Source organism: Bos indicus x Bos taurus, chromosome X, assembly GCF_003369695.1.
Source record: "Bos indicus x Bos taurus breed Angus x Brahman F1 hybrid chromosome X, Bos_hybrid_MaternalHap_v2.0, whole genome shotgun sequence".
Taxonomy (NCBI): Eukaryota; Metazoa; Chordata; class Mammalia; order Artiodactyla; family Bovidae; genus Bos; species Bos indicus x Bos taurus.
In genome coordinates this window covers 138243293-138263175 of record NC_040105.1, presented here as the reverse complement: position 1 = coordinate 138263175, position 19883 = coordinate 138243293, and the positions used below count along the sequence as shown (strand labels likewise).

The following is a 19883-nucleotide window of genomic DNA, read 5'->3' as shown; positions in this document are numbered from 1 at the left end:
TTCTCAGTGATGCAAACTCTTTGGCTCATATCCCACATATGAAAGGAAGAGGAATGGGGTGAGGAGTAATAACTGAAAACACTGCTTCACTAAAATATTTTCTACAACTGCCTTGTTGCCCATATTAAAGAAACAGAGAATTAAAAGAAGCAGGCATCAGAATGGTAACTAGAGAGGCATACAAGAGCGGGACTTCTGGGTATTGGTTACATTCATGCGTTCAGTTTGTGAAAATTCATCAGCCTATACTTAAAGATGTGTGCACTTTTCTATATGATTATTATACTTCAATGAAAACTTAGAATGCAAAAAAAGAAAACTTTTGAGAACTAGTAGGGATTTAAGTAATATAGTGTATGCATTTATAAACCCACTGAGTGGTATATTTAAGATTTGTGCATTTTATTGGATGTAAATTTTATCAAAAGAGAGAAAGAAATGGGGGTTTCTATGGTAGTTCAGTGGTTAAGACTTTGCCTTCCAATACAGGGGATGTGGGTTCAGTCCTGATTGAGGAACTAAGATTTCACATGCGTTGGGCCCAAAAAACCAAAATGTAAAAAATGAAAACAATATTGTAACAAATTCAATAAAGACTTTAAAAAGAAAGCCTTTAAAAAAAAAGAAGAAGCAGCAGAAGAAGGAAGGAAAGGAAGGATGAAAACTTCAAGCACTGAACTCTACTTAATGACCTATATGCTGAAGTCTTTGGTATGAAGTATTCTAACATTTGCAACTTTCTTTGGAAAAGCATCCAAAAAATGAAATGGATTGATGGATGGATAGAAAAATGTTAATTGTGAAATCTGAAGTGACTACTTCATTTTCACTGTATAATTCTTTCAACTTTATTTTTGAAACAATTTTATATGTAAATATTGAGGAGGAGAATCTAAAGGCAGGGGAAAGAATTCTTTAAATTTATTTATGAGTATAAATATTGGCACCAACCCACTGAGGACCTAAGAGCATCAAAAACAACTAGCAAGAGCCAATTATCCAGCAGAAATAGCAGGAACTCCTGGGAGAGGTATCTCAGAAAATAGCAATGCCCAGGGGAACTGGTGATACCCAGGTGAAGATGGCATGATATGAACATGAAGAGATTCCTTCAGGAGGCTTAGGTGGCAGAGACAACAGACAGAAACCAGAACAAAAGAAGAAAATGGTGGATGCTATGAAGTAGCTGTCAAAACTCATTCATGGACTCATGTGAGACATACCCTGGGGTTTGTACCATCACATACAACCAAGCTGTCAGTTTCACTCTTTGGCATTTTTGTAAATTACAAATGTTGAAATTACTCATCATTCAAATCTGAAAAGCAATCTGCTGTATTTGGCATGTTAGCTAGGGCCCACTTTTTGAACAGTTTCCAGTTATATGAATCATTGTATTTGTATTCATTGAAGAAAGATTTAAAAATATATAGGTAAATGAAAGAAATAAAAACATTCACTTAAAATTGACTCTGATGTTTGTCCTTTCAGTCACTAACTAAATAAAAACATGGGCACTAAAATGGAAGGATGTATATTTTCTCCATCACGCCTGTAGTTTCAGAGTGCCCTAAGAATTAGTCTGTATCAGGAGTTGTTTGTTTGTTGTGATTTTGGTTTTTGTTGAGATATAATTGACATGTAACCATCTGTCCAGAGTTTTTTTGATTGCTAAAGAAGGATCTTGGGAAAGGAACTTTCATTTCTTCCTTAGCACTGTAACAGATACAATGAGTAAGAATGCATGACCTCTCACAATCACAAGTCTCTCTCAATCTCTTTCTAGGGTTTTACCGATATTTTGCTAGAAAGAGTCATGCATGGGGGAGCCAACATTACAGGATTCCAGATTGTCAACAATGAAAACCCTATGGTTCAGCAGTTCATTCAGCGCTGGGTGAGGCTGGATGAAAGGGAATTTCCTGAAGCCAAGAATGCACCACTAAAGGTAATGTTCCACAGCATGTAGAAACCTTAGGCCAGCTTTCCAGAGCATCTTAGTATGGCCTTTATATATTTATGGCCATCCGGTGATCAAGTGGTTGTCCCTCAGAAGTGTTTCAAGGATGCTAAAACACAACTGCAGGTGATGCTCCTGCATTTGAAAACTAAATTCACAAATAAAGAAGCTATTAGAAGGAGGTCTTTTAAACCCAGTGTTTGGAAATGGTAACTTAATTTGTTAATGAATTTTATTTTTAATATGCTTATAACTTACAATTTTACAAGAACCTAAATTGGACAAAGGGTGAGGGCAGTGGGAATAGGTAAGGAAAATTGATAGTCTGAAATGGAAAATTAGATTTTACATTATTGATGTGATTGCTTTGTGTTAATAAGTTTCATGAATCTCAGAACACCCAAGTGAATTAGGTTCTAATACAGAGTATGTGTTGCCTATGCATATATTGAATGGAAATGTTTTCCTGCCTACAAAAGTGTCTTTAAATAATTAGATTACCTAAGTTGCTTGTTTTCATGAAATCAAGATAAGAACATTAAAAGCAGAAAGTTATGCTTAAAGTGCACATTTTTCATTCGTGTTCCCCTATGGCTAGAAATCCTATTATTTTAAAATCAGGAATTAAAACAGATAAATGGGGGAAAGTTATTCATGTTACACAAAGGATCTTTCCAATGAATTTTAAGTAACCCATTCCCTTAGTGCATTGATTTAAGTATGAAACAGACTTTAAATTCTTCCTGCCTGATACAGTGAACGCATGTATGTACCATGAATATGGGATCCTTGTGATCTAGATGAGGAATCAAAGTAGAGCCAAGGTTCAAGGCCCTTCCCTAAAAAAGGAAAGGGGAGGGGACATTTCCTTTCTTATGGTCTGGAGGTGCTCATCCTCACATCTTTCCTCCCTGGGAAGAATACAGTAAAGAGGAACAATAGGCACATAGACAGAAAAGAGAGACATTCTGAATCATCCATGCAGGACCACCCTGTATAGGTCACACCAACATAAGACAAGTGCGACCTTACCTTGTGCAATTGATATATTCTAGAAAAGTTGTAAGTTATAAGCTAAACACCTTTTAAAAAAATAATTTAAGCCATGCAGTAGTTAAGTGGTCCTCTGTGATTGTAGCGATTACTTCATACGTGCCAGATTTTTCCAGTGGCCTCATATGTTTCAGTAAATATGGCCACAATTCCTATGATAAATCGTTTGTAGTCAAATCTCTTTTTTAAGATGATGATTTTATTTTTTTATTGAGGTACGCCTGACATGTGACATTGTATTAGTTTTAAGTACACAACATAATGATTTGATATATGTATATATTGCAAAATGATCACCACAATAAGTTAACGTGCCCACCACAGTTACAGTTTTTTCTCATGATGAGAACTTTTAAAATCTATTCTCTTCGCAACTTTCAAAAATATTTACAAGGCAATATTATTAACTATAGTCACCATGATATACGTTACAGTCCCAGAACTTATCAATCTTATAACTGGAAGTTTATACCTTTTAACCACCTTCATTCATTTTTCCCTGTTCCCCAGCCCTCACCTCTGTTCTCTGTTTCTAATGAGTTCATTTTGGGGGAGGATCCACATATAAGTGAGATCATATAGTATTTGTCTTTCTCTACCTGATGTATTTCACTTAGCATAATGGCATCTGCCTATCAAAAATTGTAGGATTTCTTGCTTTTGATGGATTATTGAGTATGCTGCATTGTGTTCTGTGCGTGCATGTATATTTTTACTGAAATATAGTTGACGTATGAGTATATATGTGCATGATATGTATCACTTTCTTTCCTTATCCATTCACCATTTGATGATTTGATGGACACAGGTTTGTTCCGTGTGCTCACTATTGTAAATACTGCTGCAGTGAACATGGGGGATGTGATATTTCTTTGAGACAGTGATTTTATTTCCTTCAGATATATGCCCAAGAGTGGAATTGCTAGATCATATGGCAGTTCTATTTTGAATTTTTTGAGGAACCTCCATATTGTTTTTCACAGTGACTAAGCCAATTTACATTCCTGTCAGCAGTGCATGAGGGTTCCCTTTTCTTCCATCCTCACCAGTGCTTACTGTTGTCTTTTTGACAACAGCCATTTTCATAGGTGTGAGGTAATATCTCCCAATGGTTTGATTTGCACTTCTTTAATGAATCAAGTCTTTTTATGGGCTAAATCTGCCCATACATCTGGGTGAGCTTATACAAACATATTTCCATATAACTGCCAATCCACTGTTTTGCCATGCTTAGATTTAGCAGGCAATAGGTAGAAGGAAACAATTCATTTAGTCAATATTTTAGGGGTATCTACAGTGTGTCAGACACTATGTTAGGCACACAAAAAAATGGACAAGAGTAAAAGTCTGAAAAGGGTACTAAAGAGTCATTTATGCCTGTTTAGAAGCTGTAGAAGTTGTACAAAAGAGAAAGAAGACAATCTCAGCTCTGGATTATCCATTGATAACTCATAATATGTATGATGCAAAATTCTCAGAATTTACTGAGAAGAACTGTTCAGGCTTATAAGCAAACCCTTCAAATAACTTAGAAAAATGGAATATTTCAATAGATGGTTACAACTTTCAGATTACTTTGACTTGCAGTACCCATTATGGGACCTTGCTCTATATCAGTCAGACAAAAAGTCTGCTTTAGAAAATGACGGACAATATTTTTGATCAGGAAATAAAGTTGTGTAGAAATTAAAATTCTGATGCTTAATTTAGTCTATATTTTATGAACATTTCTTTTGGGGGCTTTTTTTAGATACTCACACATTAGTAAGTAGAAGCTAAAAAAGTGGAAAATTAAATAGCTATTTTGGCATGGCTGGGAGAGGACTATAGAAAGATTGCTGACAATTTATGCAGTCAGCTGGGAAAAAAATCACTGCCATGTTGGCTGTATGTAGTTTGCAGATTGTTTTTTTCATGAAAGAACATATGTCCCTTGTTACTGTCATAATTGATATAAGAAAAGTAACTTGAGAAAAGTCAGAAAAGTAAGTTGATAGTTCTAAGGACGACAATGTATTCACTCACAATTGTATAGGGACATACTATATAGAGAGACAATTCCCTCTAGGGCATTTTTAGTTTCATTTTTTAAAAAAATCAAGAGTTCTATATTCTACCAGTATTTGTCACCCCTGCAAAACAGGGGCCAGCTTATTTTAATCATACTTTGTTGATTCAGTTAATGAAAAGGCATCCACCATGTCAACTGCAGATAATCAAATCCCTTGTGTTAAATGACTGGCCTCATCCTTAGTAGAGCATATCAGTACAGTTTATCCAAGGAATAGACAGTAACTGTTCTTGAAACTGTTCTTGCCTGGAAAAGGTAGCATCATGAAGCATTGCCTATGAATTGTCAACATTATCAGATTTAAAACTCAATAACAATTGTAATTTTATACCATCGAAAACCAGCTTTAGATTTCGCTACCCTCCCCCTCACCGCCTTCCCCAGGAAACAAAAACTGATTTATTGCTGGCCAGAAGTCCCAGTTCACCAGAAACATGGTCCAGACAGAAATGATTAATGTTTCCCTCCAAATTAATTTCAAGCTGTCTAACTTAGCTATTTCCATTTTCCCCTAAGTAAACACCAGATCTGAATTTTCTATTAGAAACAGCAATAACCCAACCTTGCTTTAGGATATGCTATTTCCTCTCCAATCTACATATGCCATCCTTTAACTTCCCACATATTTCACTCTCTATAAAGGACCTGGCCTTTTTAGTAGTCACTCACTCAATACAAAACACAGCATTGAGAACCAGAGAGCGATTCCCTTGAGCCATTTGATCTTAATAATCTTAACCTGTGTGCACATGAGGTAAGCTGCATCATTCTAGAATGGATCAAAGTCAGGCTTGCCCAGAGAGATCCATTGATTCAAATAATTAAGAGGGTGAGTTCATAGAACAAGAGTTGGAAATGAATGAAAATAAGGAATGAGGCGAGTTTGGAGAGCCTCATTTGTCATGATGTCTTGTTTTCCATACGTCCATTTCAGTACACTTCTGCACTGACGCACGACGCAATACTGGTCATAGCAGAAGCTTTCCGCTACCTGAGGAGGCAGCGAGTGGACGTGTCCCGGAGAGGCAGTGCTGGAGACTGCTTAGCAAACCCTGCTGTGCCCTGGAGTCAAGGAATTGATATTGAGAGAGCTCTGAAAATGGTAATGCCCACAATGGGTAATTGGGGTGGGAGTACCTTAAGTGAAAGTGAAAGTCGTTGAGTTGTGTCCAACTCTTTGCCACCCTATGGACTATAGCTCACCAGGCTCCTCTTCCTTGGAATTCTCCAGGCCAGACTACTGGAGTGGGTTGCCAGTCCATTCTCCAGGGGATCTTCCCAACCCAGGGATTGAACCCATGTCTCCTGCATTGCAGGTGGATTCTTTACCATCTGGGCCACCAGGGAAGCTGGGGGTACCTTGTAAAGACCCAAAAGGCCATCAATCCTGAGAAAAGACACCCTAAAAGGAAGAGGATCAGAGTCTATAGACTGTTCAAAGTGTACAGAAAGATAAGCATCTATATTTATTCATCAAAATCTAGGCATCTAAAACTAAAAGGTTCTTCCTTGAAGCTTAAGAAATGGTATCAGTAAATTTAAGGCAAATGAATATTTCATTCTTACTATGGCGTGGAGAGTAAATCAAGCTCAATATCCTTGAAAGTTGCAGATTAAACATGAAAATGGCTTTCCAAAAATTCAGGCTTTCCAGAAAATGACATTACTTAGGGGGACTAGGGTATTCTCTAGGAAGCTCGTATCTTCAAGGTAGACCTTACTGGCATCCTGACTTATCAGCCAATTATTATCCTGGATGGACTGTGGAATAGAGCCAGGGTGATAGTGTTTCTATTGTCAAAAAGAACCTGTAATACTATATTCTACAAGGTGAGAGGCAGGAATACGATCCCTTTTTACACCTACTTAAGAGGCTTTTCCCCAATGCCTTAGAGAAAAATCCTAAAGAAAAATACAAGGAATCAATGGCTAGACAGTCAAATAGGTCATTTGTTTTTAGTAGTTACTGGGTGGGAGAGCATTTCAGGCTTTGAGCAGTATCCTTTGAACAGATTCCATTATTCACACTAGAAGGAGCATCACCCATTCAGTGCAGCTTTCCAAGCAAAAGATCTTTCCTGAATATTTTGTGTTATGCTACATACGCCTGCTTGCATTAAAATGAGCCTTCAGCAGTACAAGACTCTCTTATTTCTCCTTTAATTATCCTGATGTTTGGAATATCCAAATCAACAAAGAGATCAACAATGATAAAAGAATTCTGTGCACAACCCAGCAACGAAGAGCCTGTAATGGCCTCATAACATACATCATTTTGTGTAGTTGGCTCTCTTACTGCTGCCTTCAATTTGCCAAGTTGGAAGCATTCAATCAAAAAGGGTTAGTAGCCCCTGTGTGTCTCTCCAAGAAAGAGATATGACTCATTCTCCCATCATGCAGATTTTTATGTCATTATGTCAGTTCTCTAACAAATGCCCTGAGTGTAGTTTTATGGAGGTAGCACTGCACAATTTTTGAAGAGCAGTTAATTAAATTCAACCTTCATAGCTGTTACAAGATTTGTATTGTCAGGTGAAACATAATGATGAGTGAAATATAAAACTCCCTCGGAGTGAATCAAAAGGAGTTTTCATCAACAAAAACCTCAAGGGGCAAGTGCCAGCATCTCCAATTGACTCCCCATTCATGACACAAATGACTCTCTACCCCCAATACAAAACTAGCTACCAGAGTGAAGGATGAAAAATGAATTTGGCAAGACAAAAATTAGATTAATCATATTATGGCACAAATTGTTTCTGAATGTCTGACTCACTGATAAAGCTCAAGCTGTAAGCCAGGTAGGTAACCTTCCTCCCCAGGCCCTCATGATCAGACACTCAGCAGGAAGGATGTTTTTCCTCTTTCCGTAGGCCAGCCTATGGCTTCAGAGGGGCTGGACAGTATCAGCTTCTTCCCAAAGTACCTGTTACCTTGTGACAAATGATTGGTTTTCAGAGGACTGCTAGAGAGGATGGCCTAAAGCACTAAAGACTTGACCATATTAAAAGAAATTCCATTTTATTTAAGTTAATTAAAAGTGAGAATGCATGATGTAAAAGCATTCCTCATTGTGACTAGCACATAGTTGTTGCTCAATCAATCATTTTCTTCCTTCAAAGAAATCTGGCAAACAAAATCATTGCCTGATAGAGGCTCTGAAAGGGCCTGTTTTAATGAATAAATAATCACACCATTCATTTAACAAATATTTACTGAGTACCAACGACTATGTATCAGGCTCCAAGTTAATATGCAAACATGAAATAATATGAGGGAACTCATATTTAAATTGCTAATATGTAAAGAAGTGCTTTTGAAAACCTTACAGCCACTTGCAGATCGGGTAACGATTATCCTTACAATCTACCAACAGTGCAAAGATTAGCCTTAGCATGGTCTACTGAAATATGTCACAATTCTAAGTCATTGAAAATTGTCCACTGGTTCAATAAGCATTTATTGAACCCTGCTTTCTCCCAGGCTCTGGATTCGTTGCCAAGAACACAGAAAAAGAATGCCTTTCCATCTTTAGATGCTCCCAGTCTAGCAGGGGAGGCGGAAATACATAGATGATTTAAATGTTATGGTGAAGTTCCACATGGAGTGCTATGGGAACCCAGAGGAGAAGCACCTAATATAGCCTGAGGTGCAGGGTGGAGAGGATTGGGAAACTGTCACTGACATTCATATCCTTAAAAATAGACTTCTCTCGGAGTGGTAGTCCAATTCGACTTGTGCTCACCAAAAGTTCTGATCAGTCTAGGCTGTTGTCCAGTTTGCAGATCATGCTCAGATAGGCTGAATCTTTAGAAATATACAATTCTTAATGAGACTGGAAGCCTTTGCTATTTTCAGCAATGAAGGATTTCCTTAATATGTTCCTCTGCCAGTGTCTCTACCCTACCTATCTCCTCTCCCAGAGTTCAATGCTCAAAATAGAGTGTAAAGAACCCTTCATGCATCACAGACCCATCCCTCATGCATACATCAGAACCATCCCTCAACAAAGAATCTTTTCTTTAGCCGGAAGCATGATGTCACCTTCTCTGCAAGCCTAAGCTGACAGTAGTGCTTAGGTTTGTTGGGTCAGTAGGACAATCGTCTTGTCTTCAGGAAGTCACATGGGGGCATTTCTCCTTCAACAGATATTCCATGGTCTCCTATAGGTGGTGAACAAGGGCCCTCCCTTTAAAAAAGGATGCTCACTACTATTTGCCATCAATTTTCTCTTCTGCTGCACAAGCCTATTACCACTTCTGACCTGCTTAACAAACAGCTTGTCATTTTTCTATAAGTGATGAAAAAGTATTCCATCCTTTCATCGTGGGAGAATAAGACAGATTCTTTTTCTCTGAAGCAAATTCCTTGACCCATACTCACCAGATGAGTAATTCAAGTGGGTAACAATAATGCCATATCTAGAGAAGGTCTTTCATCCAGTGTCCTTGAACTGTCAAAAATAGGTAAGGAAATCTCTCCACCCATTAGAGGCAGCCTCTTATTAGTTCATAATATGGGACCCAGACCAAGGAAAAATCATGCTATCCACGCCTCTGTATTTGGCATCCCAACCAGACATTCAGGCTATTCCAGCACCTCTGTTTTCTGTAGCATTCAGTACTCCTGATTCCCTCAACTTAACAAATTTCATCAGTCTACAGATTATCCCTCCATGACCTAGCTCTCCATACCTGTCTGTAGCTAGGAATAGGTTAAATAAGAGGAAAAACTCAGTCCTGTTACTATGGTAGTTGGTAAATGTGCAAACCCCTCAAGAATTAGAAACAAAACTCACTTTGATTAATAATTATTATTATTATTAATAGAGCTAACATGTATTGCAATGCTCAGCACATGCCAGACACTGATCTAAACATGACATATGGATAGCTCATTTAATCCTCCCAACAACTCAGTGGGATAGGTAGGCTTTCCCATTTTACAGATTAGTACACTGAAGTTCAAAAGCATTAAGGAACATCCCCAAGGTCATACAGTTAGTAAGTGATGAAGTTATGGTATGAATCCAGGAGATTCAGAGCCCGTGTGACTGAAATCAGCTTATGTTTGGACACTGAGAATACTAAGATAAGACAGTCACAGTCCCCAAGGAACTCACAGTCCAGAGGAACACATTATCCTAGTTAAGAATACTCCTTGGGATACTCTTTTCAGAAAAGACTGATGGTAGACATTTCAAGTCCTTGAAAAAGTAGTAGCAGATCCCTTACTGTATCATATAAGAAACTGCTTGTCAAAAGAAAAAAATCAGTATCATATATTAACACATATATGTGGAATCAAGAAAAATGATTTGGATGATCTTATTTGTGAAGCAGAAATAAAAACACAGATGTAGGGACAAATATATGGAGACCAAGGGGGAAAGGGGTGATGGTGGGGTGAATTAGGAGATTGGGATTGACATATATATACTATTGATACTATGTATAAAATAGATACCAAATGAGAACCTACTGTATGGCACAGGGACCTCTACTCAATGATCTGTGGTGAGCTATATGGGAAGGAAATGCAAAAAGAGGGGATATAAATAGATAACTGACTCACTTCGCTGTACCGCAGAAACTTATACAACATTGTAAGGCAACTATACTCTAATAAAAAAGAAATTGCCTGTTACACCACTAAGAGCTTCATTAAAAGCCATGTTTACAAAATACTAGGGAGAAAATTAAGATCTGTGCAGACCTGATCTGGTGGCTATAGCTCATTGGCTCAAGATAAATGTTCTCTAATATTCCAAGATCTGTCCATAGACCTCATTGCAAAGAACTTAGAAGGCAATATTGTGGTGCTATTTAAAAATTTTACATTTTCCCCTTTCTACCAGGTGCAAGTACAAGGAATGACTGGAAACATACAATTTGACACTTATGGACGGAGGACAAATTATACCATCGATGTGTATGAAATGAAAGTCACTGGCTCTCGGAAGGTAAGTAACCGAAACAGATATCCCAGTGAAAAATCACTCAAAAAGTGATAGCCTTCAGATGCAGGAAAATACATGTTAGGAAACACACCCAGAGCAAATTCCCACACATCCTGTTTGCCTTTCCATTCAGTGAATAGTGTAGCTACAATGCAGAGCTGTCTTGTAATCAAAGTGTTCCATCTACACATTGTAAAAGGACTATTTCCCTCTGAGGCTGGTTCTTTAAAAGTGATAGACTCAAGAGTTATTCACAGCTTCCTACAATACAGGAAGGAATTACAAATTTTTTAGCATGTTATTTAAACCAGGGGTCCCCAACCTCCAGGATCTCATGTCTGATGATCTGAGGGGGAGCTGATGTAATAATAATAGAAATAAAGTGCAGAATAAATGTAATGCACTCGAATCATCCCTAAACCATCCCCTCTCCCCCGGCTCCATGGAAAAATTGTCTTTCATGAAACCAGTCTCTGGTACCAAAAAGGTTGGGGACCGCTACCTTAAACAGAAGCTGCCAAGATACACATGCTTTTAGCAAAAGAATTAGAAAGTAGGTAATCTCTCCATTTTGCCAACTCACCTACCAAAAGGACTGTGGACAAAGTACCTTTCTCTACAGCTAAATTTCATAATAACCACTTTGCTTCTGTCATACTAATAGTCACGAGGTGGGAATTTAGTAGTCACTTGATAAAACCTTAGAATATAAAATATCTGGTACCACTTCTACAGGATACTCCACTGGTGGTTTCTCACCCCACCCTATCCCCCACACTCCAGATTCCCTACAGTCCTAAGGAAAGGATTCTTCTGCTATCTGAGTTTAAAGAATCAAAAAGCCTGATCATTCTACAGTAGGCTAACTCATTTTACCAAATATCAGTAAAAGCAAAGCAGGGATGGGAAGCCCCAGGATGAAGGAACTAGCAGCACACTTGTGTGTGTGTCAGTGTTGTGGTCCTGGTAGGGGTGGCAAGACAAAGGGAGAGAGGACCTCAATCCTTGGAAAGCTCGAGCAACTGAAAAAAACTTTCATTCCACAAGAGCACTTGAATTTCAGGCAGCACTTTTTGAGTGAAAAATAGGCAACCAGGTCAAATGTCTGCTCTTTCCAGGCTGGCTACTGGAATGAGTACGAAAGGTTTGTGCCTTTCTCGGATCAGCAGATCAGCAATGACAGTGCATCTGCAGAGAACCGGACCATAGTCGTCACTACCATTCTGGTAAGTATAGAGGACTAGGTGGGCTTTCTGTTGAAAAGCAATATTCAGCCAGGAGGAAAGACCTCAAGTTCAAATAGTCAAAGTTTCAAATAGAAACTTTCAACATGTCAACTGAGGAACCTTTTGAAATATCTTGCCATGATGATGAAAGAATGTCATTTTTAAAAAAAGAATAGGGAATTTGCAACAGTCTTAGATGTCATTATCCTCTTAAACAAGGGCTTCCTAGGTGGCTCAGTGGTAAAGAATCTGCCTGCCAATGCAGGGCGCTCGAGTTTGATTCCTGGGTTGGGGAAATCCCCTGGAGAAGGAAATGGCAACCCACTCCAGTATTCTTTCCTGGGAAATCCTATGGACCGAGGAACCTGGTGGGCTGCAGTCCATAGAGTTACAAAGAGTCAGATATGACTTAGCAACTGAACAATAATAATCCTCTTAAACACCCTGTACCATGGACTGATGCTTCATCTAGACCTGAAATGGAATACTTCATTGTAAGGGAGACAAAAGGAAAGAGTAGGTCAGAGCTCTAATATTAGGCTTCTCACTAACCTGAGTTTAACGGTACAAATCGCAACTTCTCTGAGCCTCAAGTTGTATTATTTTTTAACTTGTGGAATAGGCATAACAATGGTCTCCTACTCATGTCATAAGATGTTTCAAGGCAATATTCACCGTGTAAAGCTTTTCTGAAAAATCTAAAGCACTATTGAGATATGAAATAATATTTTCATTTATTTTGAAATGTTTTTCTAAAAATGTTTCATTTCTGAATGAAGTCCAAACCCAGGTTAAAAATGACTGTTCCACTAGGTCTGAAATTGTGATTAACTGAATGGAGATTCAGCTAAAGTTTACCTTTCGTTTAAATATACAAATCAAATACTCACTTTGGGCTAGGTACTATACTAGGCCCTGAGGATATAAAAATGAACAAGCTACAGACCCTGACCTCACAAAGATCACAGTGCTTCCCTAGGGCTTGCCAGGGCTGGCTGCAGTTCTGACATGGTAAATCCCAAGAAATCAAAGGCAGTTCACCTTCATGTAACTGTGGGAAATACCTCTGTCCAATTTGACTAAATCAAAGACTCTCTAGGTGGAAACTGATTTTTCTCTCAAACCCTCAAAAAGGATTTAAATCCTTTCTACTTCTTTAAATCATTGATTAAGGACTCCAAGGAATATGTGCCCCCATGAACAGTCGATCGAGGCTCTTCTGCTTACTAAGCAAACATTTTTAAAAGCTCTCTTAACACACCAAACCTCATTAGCCACAGGGAAACAAGACTTCATTATTACATTTATTATCTCTTAGAAAAATGTATAGGAGTAACCCATTGATCTTTCTTCTGGTCCCAAAGGAATCACCATATGTAATGTATAAGAAGAACCATGAGCAACTGGAAGGAAATGAGCGATATGAAGGCTATTGTGTAGATTTAGCCTATGAAATAGCCAAACATGTAAGGATCAAATACAAATTGTCCATTGTCGGTGACGGGAAATACGGTGCAAGGGATCCGGAGACTAAGATATGGAATGGCATGGTTGGGGAACTCGTCTATGGGGTAAGTTTTTTCCACTTTGGTTTCATTTACTTCTATGCCTTCCAACTAACCAAGATAGATGAAATTTAATTTTTAAGTACAATGCTTATCCAATTGTATCATCTTCATATGGCCTGTACACAAAACATTTCATTCTACAGTTGAATTCTGTAAAGGTAGCTTATCAATAGCATCCTTTGGGTGACAGGTTTATTTTACTAAAAGGAAAGAGGAATTGGGGAACTTTATTTTGCAATATTAAGTACAGCCTTCCCTCTACTGAAAATCTGTTCCTTGTGTGTTTCCTGTATTAGGCAGCAGACTCACCACCCACTTAGTTGCCTAAACAAGCAGATCATCTTTCCTCATTACTCCCCTCATATCCAGCCAGTCACCATGTCCTTTCTTTTCTACTGGTCTGGCTCTCAAATCCAGATACACTTCCCAGTCCCATCATCATCATCTTAGTAATGGTTCTTACGATTTGACAGTCTTTACTTGGCTTGCCTGCCTCTGCTCTTACCCTGGCCAATCAAATCTGCATTATTGTGACTTCTCACTTTAGAAATCAGGAGAAAATTCAAATTCCTTAGCATAGCAAAGAAGGCACTTTGTCTTCTGGCCCCCACCTACCTCTCTGGCTTCATCTGGGCCTCTTCCTCCTTCACACTCAGCTATAGCAAACTATGCATTGTTCCCTGAAGGCAGGCCTGGGAGTACCTTCACCTCTCCTCAGCTGGCTACTGCCACCTCCAGTTCTTCAGAATTCAGAGATGTCAACTCTTTCAGGAAGCCTTCCCTAATCCCACTTACCCATCTGCAGTATGGTTAGCTGCCCCTGCTTTTTGCTTCTTTATAGTACTGGGCTTCGCAGGTGACGCTAGTGGTTTTACCAGCCTGCTTATGCAGGAGACAGTAGAGACGGGAGTTTGAGTCCTGGGTTGGGAAGATCCCCTGGAGGCGGGCACAGCAACCCACTCCAGTATTCTTGTCTGGAGAATCCCATAGATGGAGGAGCCTGGCAGGCTATACAGTCCATAGGGTCACAAAGAGTCAGACACAACCGAAGCAACTTAGAACACGTAGAACTTTTGAATCTGTATTATGAGTTCAGCTGTCCCAACTAGACTATGAACTCCTTGAAGACAGAAGCCATATCTGGTTCATTTCAATATCCCATGGCCTGACACATAATGGAAATCCAATGAATATGTTATGAATGAATTCATGAATGAACAAAATGGCTCTGGCAAGGGCTTGCCCATGGGTGAAGTACAGAAGAATTATACTGTTAGGGCTTTTTAAAGGAGGTGCAGTAGTATTTTCAGAGTTTCTCAGGGGCTTAACTTGAAAAGGTCTCTGATTGGGAATGACAGATCTTGGGCCATGCAGTGAGGCATATGGAAACAAGTAAAACTGGGCATCCAGAACCACCCACTGGATGACCTAGTCACTAGAAAACTAAGCCAAGTGCTGCCAGAGGTTTAGTTCTAATAGACAATTATTACTTGCAATGACCAGTCCCTGTCTAGACAACAGGTTAGGGGAAGCAGAGGAATTTAGGGGGTAGACATTTGAGAAGAATCTGGCAAGAAGCAAATGTCCAAGTGAGCTATTGAACTGAGGTTTAGGATAAGGACTCCAGCACTAGAGACAGAAATCAGCAACAATAATAAGGTGTAGCTCTCCAATTGGAAGATAGTACTGGGGTCACCAAATAAGTTTTTGGAACTGGTCCTCAGGAACAAGCACAAAGGCGGAAGCTCGTTTCTAAAAATAAGGGCCCGAAAAGGGAATTAAGGCTTAAAACGAGATTGGACCTCAAGCAACAAAACTAGGGCACCATCCTCAAGTCAGACTAGCTGCAAGGCAATTTGAACCTTAGTCCCCCCACCCAAGCTGGGAGGACTGGAGCCAATTGTCTCTGGTCTTGGATCCAGGCTGTTCCTGGGAACTGGGGCAGGGCCGAACTGCAGATAAGATGCAAGTGAATCCAATTATGAGAAAGAAGAACTTCTAAGGCCTACAAGGAAGCACAGAGCACTCATTAGGCTTCCTGAAGACCCTGAGAAGGAAGCCCTGAACCATCTCTTCTTACTTTACAAGTTGGTGATCAAGTCTTCTGTTTCTCATCTGCCCTAATCTGCCCAACACTCAGGCTTCAAGAGGACCTGTCTTGCTCACACCTCTCCCCTGCTACTTAGCATATTACCTGGTACATAGAGATGCTCAGTTTTTGCTTTAATGAATCACTGCCTGGCATGTAATAATGCCCAGTCAATATTCACTAAATGGAGTCTATGGTGAGAGGTAAACCTATAACAGTTTTCTTATTATTATCAGCTACCATTTGTTGCATATTTACTGACCACCAAACATTGTGCCAAATGCTTTACAAGCATTATGTAACTTAACCCTCAAAATATTATTGACATCATTCTACAGATGAAACAAATTGAAGCCAAGACCAAACAGCTTGTACTGACACAGTGATTTGAACCAAGTTCTCTGACTATGAAGTTTGTGTTAAGCATCACCCTCTACTGCCTAACAGTCAACATGTTGCAGACTCATCCCATCCTAAAACATAGTTGAAAGGTATTGCAAAGGCCCTTGATTCCTTAGCCAGTCTCAGTGGGGAGAGTGTTTGGCCACAGAAGCCTGGCAAGGAATTTACAGTCTGTTTCTACTAGGGCAGAGTAACTGGCATGGACTCTACCAGCCCATCAGGGCTCCATTGCCAGAGCTCTCTACTGTCTCAATAGAAAGCCTGTCCAGCATTGTAAATAGCTCAGTGCCCTCCTGGCATTGTCCAGGACGTTTAACACAGCGATGTGGAGCAAGGCTGATTTCCTGACATTGTTCAAAGACCAGTTTTTTCTGTGCATTTTGGTTTCTCCTCAGACATGTACTCTCTACTGTACCCATTTAATCTCCACATTCTCTTCCTCTTTCCAATTTGTGTATGTGTGAGTGAGGAAGCTTGAGAATTAGTGAGTCCCTTATTGGTTTAGTAATTCAGGAACGAGCTCTCGACTGCTGACTAGGTAAAAATTCTCCTGGAGGAGCCTACCCATTTTTTTTTTTTTTTTTTCATCTAGCGCTCTCTACTCAAGATAAAAGCAAGAGCCAGGGAAGGCTCTTAAGAAATGTCTTCCTCCATCTCCTAACCTAGAACAAGTGTCTGGTGCTTCCTGGGATTATAACACAAGGTGATTCCCAGGAACTGACTGTACACCAACCTGTATATGAGTGGACTGCCAAGTTCCACTTTCCTCGAAGTCGTGTGGCTGTGAAAAATGGATGTAGTTCTCGTGCGTAGAGTGAGAGCTGTCAGTGAGAGAGGGTGACCTAAGCTGAGTATGTCTTCCCCTTCATTTAGAAGTTTTCATCTTTCAGCCTTGAGAACTTTACAGCTTCTTGATCAATGATAGAAATGGAGAAAAGTGAAAACACGCACCCATTTCTGGCAGGCCTTGTCTCTTACAGTTTGTAAGTTGCTTAAGAAAAAGAATGACAGAAACATACATACCCCTCCTCGGTGACTTCCCTAAGTGCTTAATAAGCAAAAGGATGGAGGACATGAAAGTATTCCTTGAAATAACACAAAACTACACAGATAGACACTGCTTTATCTTTAGGGCATTTTCTCTTAGACTTTTAGTATGTACAAACAGATCAGAGTAGGAAAAAAATGAAGAAAGGCGAAATGAAAAAAAAGCTTTGTAAAGGAGATTTCAGTATCTGCCACGAAGCCTCAAGAAAGAGTCAAAATGAATTAAACTTGTTAAAGAAGAAAGAGGCCAATCAGCCTCTTTCGGATCTTTTCAGATGAGTCTTAAATGGTTTTTTTCCCACTTTAAAGAAAATCAAGTCAAGGTTGATGTTTGGGCCACCCTGTATCGCTAAGAAGGCTATTTTTGAAACAAGCGTCAGTAGGACACAATGTGCCCGCATTATATAAGCTCTTCAGAACATTATGGACTTGAAACTCTCCTCCTGCTTTTAGAAGTTTTGATTTTGAGCTGGATGTCTGTAACATCGCCACATGGCAATTGTCCCCAGCTCAATTGTGGCCTATAGACTGCAAGTTTGCAGGGCTCCCAAATATCATGTGTTGCTATCAGGGCTCTTAGATATCCTTTAGCCTTCTTTCTCATTCATTTTACACAGAAATGTGAACACCAACCAGGACTGAACATGAGAACTGCCCATTGGATAAACCAGGAAACCAAGGCCTGATATAGGACAGGAATGAAAGTAATAGTAGGGATTGTGATAAGGTCACAAAACCACACAGCATGGCAGAGCTTAGACTATAACTCAGCTTTCATGACTTGTGGTCCAGTGCTCTGTCCACTGAGTCATATTGGCTCAGTTTACTAAGGGTGTCTGCTTACAGCAAGATAATCCTACCTGCCTTCAAGGGGCTTACAATCTAGTTGGATTATGAGCTTTTCCATCTGAGATACTCATCCTGTTTATCTGTAGCCACCAAGATAATGTAATACACACCTCTACTTATCACTTGAAATATTTGAAAATCCAGGTAGGCAGCTGAGGGTTTCTGCCCTTTGAGAGGAGACATGCTCTAATACAAAAAGAGTCAGGACAAGGGCTGGAAGGAAACTGAGGTCCTAACTGACAAAATGACACATCCCAATGGGCAGCTGCCATGTTCCTTATGTTCCCAGCATTTAAAAACTAAGGAAAGGAAAGGCCAGACAAAATATTGCTCATATTGGCACCTCTGGTTTACAAGAAGCAGAGAGAGCTTGGGGATGGAGATGGAGTGGAGGACAGGTGATTCCAGGTCACTTCCCCCTGAATATCATCAGACTCCTTCACCCTCCCAGGACGAATGGCAATTTTATAGATGCTGTTCACACTGACATTTCTCTCCCTAGGAGAAATTATCTCTGAGGTTGTCACTATCCTAAGATAGATTCATTTTCCATTAAGAAAGACAGAAAGTCAATCTGTCCTTCCAGCTAAAAGGCAGAGAAGCAAGGGTGAAGTAACAGATGCCAAATATTCTCTTCTGTTCTTCAGGTGATTACACCAGGCTTTGGCAGGAGGGCTGATGGTTTGATCAAAGCACCCCTCTCCTTCAAATGAGGCCTGTGAACTCGAGGAAGGAGCACTAATGATACATGGAAGTCTGCCATTCTGCGCAGGCAGGGTGGGGAAATATTTCCAACCAAATTCAGCCTCACGTGGCCTTTACCCAGCTCCAGGGACACTCCTTTATCTTCACTTTGTTTTTAACCCTCTGAGCTCCCCAAGGACAAGGAGCCCTAACCAAGAGATCCAGACTGGGACATCTGTTCTGGATAAAGAAACGAGGAGATCCTGTTGTGACCCTGCTTTTTGCTGCAGAGATTTAAATAGACCTCATCCTTTTCTCCAGATCCCAACAACTGCAGACAGTAAATATCCCATAGAGTACAGTCAATAAAGCCGTTTCAGTCCTGGCCCCCAACAGGGAGCAATTATATTCCTATTGTCTAGCTTGATTCTGTCCCCTTCCTTTCTCTGACACATTTAAACTTTCCAAACAACCTGTCTGCCAAAGGCTACTAGAACCCTACAGCTGATACAGGGATGAGGGGCCAGGTCACGTCTGCCTCTTCTCTCAGTGATGTATAATATCTTATACACTACACGCCAATGCATTGCCTACCCTCCACCTCGCATCTCACTCCCCTCCTTGCTTTCAGCAAATGCTTTAAAAGCTGACAAGCTCCTGCTTATGCGTAGTCTCCAGGTGTGTCACAAGTTTTGTATCAGATCTTCGGATGATTAAGCTATAACATAAGCCTTTCAGCTCAAAAAAAAAAAAAATGTTTTAAATGACATTTAAACCAAGTGTCATTTCTGTCTTCAACCTGTTAGACTCTTAAATGCATCACCTGCCATATGCATATGAGTTTGTTGGGTTTTAAGTTTTATGAAATTTATAACTTTGGCAACCCACCTATGAAAAGGATTATAAATCCCCTCAAGCTAAATCCCCTCCAATAATGCAGTTGCTCTGGGTTTGCCACTGGTGAGTAAAAAAAAA

At 39.7% G+C, this 19883-nt stretch overlaps 1 protein-coding gene across 7 annotated transcripts in view; it reads left to right on the top strand.

The window, feature by feature from the left end:
* GRIA3 (glutamate ionotropic receptor AMPA type subunit 3) overlaps window positions 1-19883 on the top strand; it is a 308828-nt gene that overhangs the window by 204737 nt on the left and 84208 nt on the right. For all 7 annotated transcript variants that reach the window (XR_003509870.1, XM_027535412.1, XM_027535411.1 and 4 more), the window contains 5 exons: window positions 1787-1948; window positions 6019-6186; window positions 10942-11046; window positions 12162-12269; window positions 13634-13840. Coding sequence is in view for 6 of the 7 variants with exons in the window: in XM_027535412.1 (XP_027391213.1) it covers window positions 1787-1948; window positions 6019-6186; window positions 10942-11046; window positions 12162-12269; window positions 13634-13840 (750 nt within the window). In the remaining variant the exon portion in view is untranslated. The remainder of the gene's footprint in view (window positions 1-1786; window positions 1949-6018; window positions 6187-10941; window positions 11047-12161; window positions 12270-13633; window positions 13841-19883) is intronic.